Source organism: Rhinichthys klamathensis, unplaced genomic scaffold (genome assembly GCF_029890125.1).
Source record: "Rhinichthys klamathensis goyatoka isolate OS25496 unplaced genomic scaffold, OSU_Roscu_1.1 h1tg000476l_1, whole genome shotgun sequence".
NCBI classification, from domain to species: domain Eukaryota; kingdom Metazoa; phylum Chordata; class Actinopteri; order Cypriniformes; family Leuciscidae; genus Rhinichthys; species Rhinichthys klamathensis.
The window spans coordinates 466,988-477,567 of NW_026606964.1; the positions used below are offsets into that span (position 1 = coordinate 466,988).

The 10,580-nt window shown below is 44.2% G+C and overlaps 1 protein-coding gene across 1 annotated transcript; it reads left to right on the forward strand.

The window, feature by feature from the left end:
• The first annotated feature begins 5,034 nt into the window (after positions 1 to 5,034).
• On the forward strand, positions 5,035 to 6,029 carry LOC130072110 (uncharacterized). Its single transcript, XM_056237060.1, has 2 exons — positions 5,035 to 5,601; positions 5,647 to 6,029. The coding sequence occupies exons 1-2, from the start codon at positions 5,099 to 5,101 to the stop codon at positions 5,990 to 5,992; spliced, it is 849 nt and encodes a 282-aa protein (XP_056093035.1). The 5' UTR covers positions 5,035 to 5,098; the 3' UTR covers positions 5,993 to 6,029.
• The last annotated feature ends 4,551 nt before the right edge of the window (positions 6,030 to 10,580 follow it).

The window sequence follows — 10,580 nt, forward strand, 5'->3', positions numbered from 1 at the left end:
TTTTGTTTTCTATAACAAAAAATGTATGTGTTGCTTAGTAAAGATTTAGTTTGTGTTTGTGTGTGAGAGAACATTATCCAATTAAACTGCAGATCTAAATGCCCTAGCATCTCAACCCTGAAATGTCTCACTAAAGTGCTGGATTGAGTCTCTAACTCATCCGTTCATCTGCACACACATTTAATAAACACATACATGTTGTCATTGGATTCCTGATGACACTGATCATGACTGTAGCATATATGAATTCCTTCATATAGAGTTATTTTAAAAATCCAGATGATGAAACCGTGACATAATGCAGAATAGTCGGTTCTTAGTGCTCCTGCTGAAGAGCTTTACATTGGTAATGAGTTCAGAAATCCACATTAAATATACGAATGAGTCATTCTCAGATGATGAGGTGTGAAATAAATATTGAATGATTGAGTCAAACACAACCAGCATCTCTGTGAGTGCCAGTTTCCATACAGCGCATGAACATATGAGCTCAAGATGGCACATATGTGCATACATTTGACAAGGACAACCTTTCTATGGCACACTAACAAATGTTTTCACAAAACCCTTTAAAGCGTCTTGCCCATGCTCTCATTTTTACACTGTTATACCAGCCCGTTCTCATCCCAAGGTGTCATACATGTGACGCTTTTGACATTTCGTCTAAATCCAACGCACATGGCATCCTTTAGCGTCAATATGAGACGCGTCATAACCGTACCCTACCCCAAACCTAAACCTACCCATAACAGTGCGTGTTATATTGACGCTAAAGGATGTGCGTAAGATTTCGACAAAATGTCATATGGTGTCATCTATATGACGCCAAAGGATGAGAATGTGTTGGTTATACACATCTTTTTTGTTTGTTTTACAAACTGATGGACACATTGGAATTATTTTAGGTACTTCACATGCATTATATTCATGGTCACTGTGAACATCCTTGTCTGCAAATGTAGTCCTAACCATACAATAATCCCACACCTAACCCTACCCTTAAGTTATACCTAAAATCAGAGGGAAATAACACTGATGTAGAAGCACCTAACCCTGGTTGTAAGCCTAAACTTGACATAAACTATCAACTTGTTGTTTTGGAAAGTTGCTCCAGGATAAATAAAGATTTTGATCCAGGAACACGCTGTACTTGGCAAAATAACGTTCACCTTAAATTCATACATTTTCCAGATACTCATAGCTATGCATTTTGTCAGTTCATGCATTCCCTGGGAATCAAACCCACGACCTTGGTGTTGCCAGCGCTATGTTCTACTGTTTGAGCTCAATGGAAGTCGATAGGGATGAGATCCAAAAATCAATATAAAAACCCTATTGGCTTTTTGTCGAGGGAGCCGGGGTGATGCAAACTTCTGGGTTGGCCAACAAAATTGCATCATCCCTTCAATATGAAACATTATCCTGATCAATTATGCAGGGCGATTTTCCAGGTCTCCATGCATGTTTTCAAATACATATTGTAAATATGGCAGTATAGCGTAGAGTTGAACAGCCAGCTGGTTGGTGAGAGATGTTAATTCGGGACGAGATGCCAGACAGTTGTGTGCCTCAGGCCTGCATTGTCCTCGCACAAGCCCTCACTGTTAGAGGGGCGAGGAGGAATTTCTTTATTTAATACATGACAATTTCTTATTTTATCCCCATATTGTGAGATTGGAACGGCATCTGAACAGCTCTCTGCGTATGTTGATCCCTGTGGAAGAAGTCTAGAGGAATCTTCCTTCCACATTAGAGATTGTGGGATAAACTTGAGCTCATCTCTGCAGCTCTGCTAAAAATACAAGGCTGGAAATAACCAGGCATTTTCAGACTGAGAACAAATATCGTGAAGATGGTTATTTAGAAGATGATGAAAATAACAGCTTATTGCAAATTATTTATTTTTTAACGCAAGGCTCCTGATGATTAGTTTTATTTTGTTCCTAGCTCCAGGAGTCATCGTCTTCTTTCTTTTTTTTTACAGAAATGAATTTGTATATGCCTCTCTGAGGTTTATGTGGAAACCTCTCCCTAAATTATCATTTTGATAGCTCTCAGTTTAGCAAAATCCATCTCCATAATCTCTCTCTCTCTCTCTCTCTCTCTCGTGCTGATGGATACAGCAGTCAGCAGTGGCGGGATGGCGGATATTGCTCAGCTAGCCTCCGTTAAGCCTCTTGTGATTTTTTCGACTGGACAAAGTCCAGCTCAGCAAGTGATGGTAGAAAACTTCCGCTCATCCCAGCCATTCCTGCTCCTTAACCTCTCGCGCCATCCTCGCCTGAAGCCCAAGAGCATCACTTCCCATCCCAATTCACCCAACCCTTTAATCCCCCTAAAATCCCGTGGTGAAATGGAACCGGAAAAACCAGCACTCAGCCGTCTTTCCCAGCAAATCCTCCTCTGCTCTTCCTCTCCTTCACAGCTCCTGGCCGGCCGTAGAGGAGACGTAATGGAGAAACTCTTGAGTGACAGCGATGCTCCTCGCACCTTCTCATTTAAACACCAACGATGAAGGAGACGTGTCTGCTACAGTGCTGGAAAAACACGTCTATCGCCTCCCCGTGGGCTCCGGGGCCCCTAATTACATTTCACACGCATGTGAGCAGCTTTCTGTCGACGCCGTCAATCAGTTTTGATGGAATCCGCAAGAGGACAAATCATAGCTGAGGGAGACCTGTGTCCTTGAGTTTAGATAAAGGTTATGACACCACATCTGAGTGAAATGTGGCTTAACTGAAAAATGTCCTGGCCCTCATGTCGTTCCAAGCTCGTGTGACTTTCTTTCTTCCGTGGAAGACAAAAGAAGATGTTCTGAAGAATGTTCACACTGCTCTTTTCCGTACAATGAGAACATATTGAATCATGCAAAGGCATGGACTTGTGGACTATATTCAAAGTGTTAAGAACAGACCAAAACTTACAATGGTTTTTCTTAAAAATAGTTCCCTAGATTCAATCTTTTTTTACACCAAGGTACCCCAAATATCTTGATTCCCTTTGCTTGGGACCTATTTTTTCTTCATTTATTTAAAATGATGTAATTCATAGGCTACATACCCAGACAGAAACATAGTGTCGGCCCAGATCCGGGCCACATCTGGTACATGTGGATTCAACTGGGCCGATACTGTTGCTGTCTAGGTAAATAATATAAAATACATTAAATAAATATTTAAAAATGAGCCTTCATATTGTTGATGCACTAAAGCCATTGCAAATTATTATTACCTCAAAATATTAATTGTAGAAAGTTGTATTCTTCTTGCTATTAGAGCAATGTTTGATGTATAAACCTTAAAAAAATTGTTTGAAATGTTTGAAAACCCCTCGCTTAGACCACATCTACGATATAATGTCTAAATTAAAGATGTTCAAACCCAAACCTTTTTGGATCCCATTTAAAACCTCACTGCTCTAAAAACGACTCGATTCCTCAGTTGAAAAACCAAGCTTGACAAGCTAACCACTCACACTGATTGGTTAGGAGGAAAGCTGTCACCTGTCCAATCAAGTTCCAAGAGCGACTTGACAGAATCATATATTTCTATTAGGCTGTGCAGTTCAAACACATCTGAGGGCTTTGAACATCTGCATCTAAACGTTAAAAGGCACTGAGGTTGTGTTGCAGGTCTCTATAATTTGCGCTCAGTATTAAAAGCCACGCTCCAGCGCTCCTCCTCCCAGAGCATCTCTCTTCGCGTGTTATGCACACACTATCTTTGCATATTCTTGCAGAATATGTTTGGAATATCAACGTATGGTCCCGGGGCTTTGCACATATGACATGCAATATTCTATCGGCGGTATCACAGAATATTACAGGCAGTAAACTCACACGGTACAAGACATTTGCATTTGATGTGATTTTCCATTGTGTGTTTATTGCTCTAAGCAGCATATTAAGTATGAGAGGATCAGGTTTGCTACCAGTAAATAACAATAATATTTATTTTGGTGTCATAGTATCTTATAGTGTCGAGTGAGTCAGAGTGAAACTATCACACACATTAAAAATGTTGCACGTCTTCTGCTTCATATGTGAGCTTTCGGCACACCTACACATGCAAAAACATTCAAGCTTTTCATTTCCTGTCTTTGCTCGTGTTCATATGCATTGAGGTAAAGAGCTAAATATTTCTTGCAGGCGGGTTTGTTTGGGAGAGGCATTGACACCGTGAAATTGCATGCAGCAGTGAGAATGAGAGCTCACTTTAGGGAGCCAGAAACAGAGATGTGGGACCCAGAGCCAGGGGCCGCTGAGGTGTGACTGGGTCCTGCCATGCCATCAAACTCACTGCCAGAATATACTAACAACATACCACAATGCTGCTGAGTCATGTGATGCACTAAAACCACAGGTTTTTATAGAACGACAGTGGCCCCAAACAGTAACAAATGTATAAACACTCTGGTTCTGCATTTGGATCTATTTATGATCATTTAAAAGCCTAGCAAGCTTGCTTTGTGTATTTATTCAAATGTATTTATTTTTTTGATATGCTTACTTAAAAAATGAGCTTTCTTTCAAATAAGTACCATGTAGATCAATATTTTGTTATCTAATGCATTTAAAATCATGTTTAAATATGGCTAGTTCACCCAGAAATGAACATTACCCCATGATTTAGTCGCCCTCAAGCCTCCTTCTTTCAGCCACACACAATTGGACTTTTATTAAAAAATATCCTGGCTCTATCCGAGTCTAACTCCGGCGGAATAGTGACCTTTGACCCGACACATGATGTAGGATGAAGGAGTAGCGTAAGCTTAAGTGAGAGTCGACGCCTCTCGCGGTTCAAACAGAGCTGGGCAACAAACTCAAGCTCCTCCCACATTTCTCTTTAAACATTCTCATTTTAGACTTCTAATTCATGACCGGTGTTTTGGTTGTCTCTATCCTCTGTGTTTCAGTGTTTGTCAACATATCATACGTCGGGTCAGAGGTCATACGTCGGGTCAGAGGTCACTCGTCATATGTCGGGTCAGAGGTCACTCGTCATGTGTCGGGTCAGAGGTCATGCATCAGGTCAGAGGTCACTCGTCATACGTCGGGTCAGAGGTCACTCGTCATGTGTCGGGTCAGAGGTCACTAGTCATGTGTCGGGTCAGAGGTCACTCGTCATGTGTCGGGTCAGAGGTCACTCGTCATGTGTCGGGTCAGAGGTCACTCGTCATACCTCAGGTCAGAGGTCACTCGTCATGCGTCGGGTCAGAGGTCACTCGTCATGCGTCGGGTCAGAGGTCACTCGTCATGTGTCGGGTCAGAGGTCATGCGTCAGGTCAGAGGTCACTCGTCATACGTCGGGTCAGAGGTCACTCGTCATGTGTCGGGTCAGAGGTCACTTGTCATGTGTCGGGTCAGAGGTCACTCGTCATGCGTCAGGACAGAGGTCACTCGTCATGTGTCGGGTCAGAGGTCACTAGTCATGTGTCGGGTCAGAGGTCACTTGTCATGTGTCGGGTCAGAGGTCACTCGTCATGTGTCGGGTCAGAGGTCACTTGTCATGCCTCAGGTCAGAGGTCACTCGTCATGCGTCGGGTCAGAGGTCACTCGTCATGCGTCAGGTCAGAGGTCACTCGTCATGTGTCGGGTCAGAGGTCATGCGTCAGGTCAGAGGTCACTCGTCATACGTCGGGTCAGAGGTCACTCGTCATGTGTCGGGTCAGAGGTCACTTGTCATGTGTCGGGTCAGAGGTCACTCGTCATGTGTCGGGTCAGAGGTCACTCGTCATGCGTCAGGTCAGAGGTCACTCGTCATGTGTCGGGTCAGAGGTCCCTCGTCATGCGTCGGGTCAGAGGTCGCTCATCATACGTCGGGTCAAAGGTCACTCGTCATGTGTCGGGTCAGAGGTCACTCGTCATGTGTCGGGTCAGAGGTCCCTCGTCATGCGTCGGGTCAGAGGTCACTCATCATACGTCGGGTCAGAGGTCACTCGTCATGTGTCGGGTCAGAGGTCACTAGTCATGTGTCAGGACAGAGGTCACTAGTCATGCGTCGGGTCAGAGGTCACTCGTCATGTGTCAGGTCAGATGTCACTCGTCAGGTCAGAGGACACTCGTCATGCGTCAGGTCAGAGGTCACTTGTCATGTGTCGGGTCAGAGGTCACTCGTCATGTGTCAGGTCAGATGTCACTCGTCAGGTCAGAGGACACTCGTCATGCGTCAGGTCAGAGGTCACTCGTCATGCGTCGGGTCAGAGGTCACTCGTCATGCGTCAGGACAGAGGTCACTCGTCATGTGTCGGGTCAGAGGTCACTAGTCATGTGTCGGGTCAGAGGTCACTCGTCATGTGTCGGGTCAGAGGTCACTCGTCATGCGTCAGGACAGAGGTCACTCGTCATGTGTCGGGTCAGAGGTCACTCGTCATGCGTCGGGACAGAGGTCACTCGTCATGTGTCGGGTCAGAGGTCACTCGTCATGCGTCAGGACAGAGGTCACTCGTCATGTGTCGGGTCAGAGGTCACTCGTCATGTGTCGGGACAGAGGTCACTCGTCATGCGCCGGGTCAGAGGTCACTCGTCATGCGTCAGGACAGAGGTCACTCGTCATGTGTCGGGTCAGAGGTCACTCGTCATGCGTCAGGACAGAGGTCACTCGTCATGCGCCGGGTCAGATGTCACTCGTCAGGTCAGAGGACACTCGTCATGCGTCAGGTCAGAGGTCACTCGTCAGGTCAGAGGACACTCGTCATGCGTCAGGTCAGAGGTCACTCGTCATGCGTCGGGTCAGAGGTCACTCGTCATGCGTCAGGACAGAGGTCACTCGTCATGTGTCGGGTCAGAGGTCACTAGTCATGTGTCGGGTCAGAGGTCACTCGTCATGTGTCGGGTCAGAGGTCACTCGTCATGTGTCGGGTCAGAGGTCACTCGTCATGCGTCAGGACAGAGGTCACTCGTCATGTGTCGGGTCAGAGGTCACTCGTCATGCGTCGGGACAGAGGTCACTCGTCATGTGTCGGGTCAGAGGTCACTCGTCATGCGTCAGGACAGAGGTCACTCGTCATGTGTCGGGTCAGAGGTCACTCGTCATGTGTCGGGACAGAGGTCACTCGTCATGCGTCGGGTCAGAGGTCACTCGTCATGCGTCAGGACAGAGGTCACTCGTCATGTGTCGGGTCAGAGGTCACTCGTCATGCGTCAGGACAGAGGTCACTCGTCATGCGCCGGGTCAGGGGTCACTCGTCATGTGTCGGCTCAGAGGTCACTAGTCATGCGTCAGGACAGAGGTCACTCATCATGTGTCAGGTCAGAGGTCACTCGTCATGTGTCGGGTCAGAGGTCACTCGTCATGTGTCGGTCAGAGGTCCCTCATCATGCGTCAGGTCAGAGGTCACTCGTCAGGTCAGAGGTCACTCGTCATGCATCAGGTCAGAGGTCACTCTTCCACCGGAACTAAACTCGCATACAGCCGTTACTGGAAGCCAGTGATTTATATTTTATAAAGTTATAAATATGGACATGTTCCTTACAAAAACACATGCTTCAGAAGGCCTTTATTAACCCCTGGACTCGTAGGGATTACTTTTATGATGGATGGATGGACTTTTCTGGGCTTCCAAATCTCTGATTCCATTAACTCCCATTATAAAGAAGAGCCAGGAAATGTTTTAATATAACTCAGATTGTGTTTGGCTGAAAGAAGAAACTCATATATGCCTAGGATATCTTGAGGGTGAGGAAATGATGGGATACTTTTCATTTTTGGGTGAATTAAGAGAGCAAAATGGAAAGTGCAATTTAAAAAAAAAAATACTATGACCCTTCAGTGCACCATCTGCCACCGTTTCCATGTCTACAGGCAGCTAAGAGAAGAAAATCTCTTTTTTTCTTTTTTTTTCTTCTTTACTTTCTACTCCACAGCACCAGTGCCTTCTCATCTTTTTCTCATTTTTTTCCACCTTTGCGCTGTTTCATTTAGAGCCTTTCTCTGCGGGGTGTGATTGTGCTCCGGGATCACCTAATGAATTGTCCCCCAGTTTAACATGAAATCATGTGAAAGTGAAGCCAGAGGCCATTAAAGCACTTAGTGTGAGTCCAGTGCCGTCACCCTACAGTTCTCCATCCATCCATCCATCTCCATCCATCCATCCATCCACTTCCATCCATCCTTCCATCCATCCATTCACTTACATCCATCCATCCACTTACATCCATCCATCCACTTCCATCCATCCTTCCATCCATCCATTCACTTACAGCCATCCCTCCACTTACATCCATCCTTCCATCCATCCATTCACTTACATCCATCCCTCCACTTACATCCATCCATCCATCCATCTCCATCCATCCATCCATCCATCCACTTCCATCCATCCTTCCATCCATCCATCCATCCATCCACTTCCATCCATCCTTCCATCCATCCATTCACTTACATCCATCCATCCACTTACATCCATCCATCCATCCATCCTTCCATCCATCCATTTACTTACATCCATCCATCCACTTACATCCATCCATCCATCCATCTCCATCCATCCATCCATCCACTTCCATCCATCCATCCACTTCCATCCATCCATCCACTTACATCCATCCATCCATCCATCCATCCATCCATCCAATTCCATCCATCCATCCATCCACTTCCATCCATCCATCCATCCATCCACTTCCATCTATCCATCCATCAACTTCCATCCATCCATCCACTTACATCCATCCATCCATCAACCTCCATCCACTTACATCCATCCATCCATCCATCCACTTCCATCCATCCATCAACTTCCATCCATCCATCCACTTCCATCCATCCATCCATCCATCCACTTCCATCCACTTCCATCCATCCATCCATCCACTTACATCCACTTCCATCCATCCATCCATCCACTTCCATCCATCCATCCATCCATCCACTTCCATCCACTTCCATCCATCCATCCATCCATCCACTTACATCCAATTCCATCCATCCATCCATCCACTTACATCCAATTCCATCCATCCATCCATCCACTTCCATCCATCCATCCATCCACTTCCATCCATCCATCCATCCACTTCATCCATCCATCCATCCACTTCCATCCACTTCCATCCATCCATCCATCCACTTCCATCCATCCACTTCATCCATCCATCCACTTCATCCATCCCTCCACTTCATCCATCCATCCACTTCCATCCACTTCCATCCATCCATCCCCTTCCATCCATCCATCCATCCACTTCCATCCATCCATCCACTTCCATCCATCCATCCACTTCATCCATCCATCCACTTCATCCATCCCTCCACTTCATCCATCCATCCACTTCCATCCACTTCCATCCATCCATCCCCTTCCATCCATCCATCCATCCACTTCCATCCATCCATCCACTTCCATCCATCCATCCACTTCCATCCATCCACTTCATCCATCCATTCACTTCCATCCATCCATCCATCCTTGTTTTGAGTTCCTCTGAACCCTAAAGCCGTTCATGGCTGCAGAAATGCAGAGGACACTAAAACTCTTTATCACAGTCTTATTTAATTATTAGTCTTCAGATGAGGTAGCAGATGGGTGCAATTTCCTAATTGGATTTATGTAACTGTCTAATCAAAATTGAATCACTCAGTGATACGCTGCATGCACGACCTTCACGTCAACTTCGTAATATCTGCAGCGCTAACTGATGAGCTATTAACTGAAAAGCTAATACTTTTTCTCCCACTTGCCCTCAAGAAACAGTTAGATCTGAATTTCCCTTATATTATGCAACACTTTTAAATTTGGTTATACACACTGTTCTTGATTTCACCAAGGCTTCATTTATTTGATCAAATACACAGTAAAACTGTAATATTGCGAAATATTATTAGAATTCGAAATAACCGTTTTCAATTTGAGTATATTTTAAAATGTAATATATTCCTGTGATCAAAGCTGAATTTTCAGCATCATTACTCCAGTCTTCAGTGTCACATGATCCTTCAGAAATCACTCTAATCACACTTTAGTTTAGGGTCCAATTCTCACTAACTAGCTATTAACTGTGACTTTTGCCTCAATAAACTCCTAATTACTGCTAATTAATAATAGTTAGTAAGGTAGTTAAGTTTAGGTGTTGGGTGGGTTCAGGAATGTAGAAAATGGTCATGCAGAATAAGGCATTATGTAACTAGTTAATAGTGAGAATTGGACCCTAACAGTTAGAAAGTAAAACAAAAAAAGCATTTATTTTAAAATAAAATAAAAAGTAACATCATAAAACATCACATTATAAAAGTCTTTTCTGTCAATTTAATGCATCCTTGCTGAATACAAGTATTATTCAGCATTACATTATGTATTATATAATTACATGAAAAATAAAGCAAATCATATTGATTTTAGAAGCCAAATTTTCACCTGATCAATGATTTACTATAAAAACTTTTTCTCAGAATACCATTATAGTGAATTATTAATTTTATTAATTGATCAGTGTATGCAATTAAATTATTTTAATCGACTGACAGCTTTAATTTTATTGTAGTTAAATTTCAAATATATATATACACAAATGAATATGTTGGCGGAATTCAAATTGAGTTCTGAAGAACACTCACATTAATGAGTATCACACTCTAAACATG

Coding starts and splice junctions, on each gene's coding strand:
- LOC130072110 (XM_056237060.1), top strand. CDS start 5,099: ATGTGTCGGGTCAGAGGTCACTCGTCATGTGTCGGGTCAGAGGTCACT. Junction 5,602..5,646: donor CGTCATGTGTCGGGTCAGAG/GTCATGCGTCAG, acceptor GTCGGGTCAGAG/GTCACTCGTCATGTGTCGGG.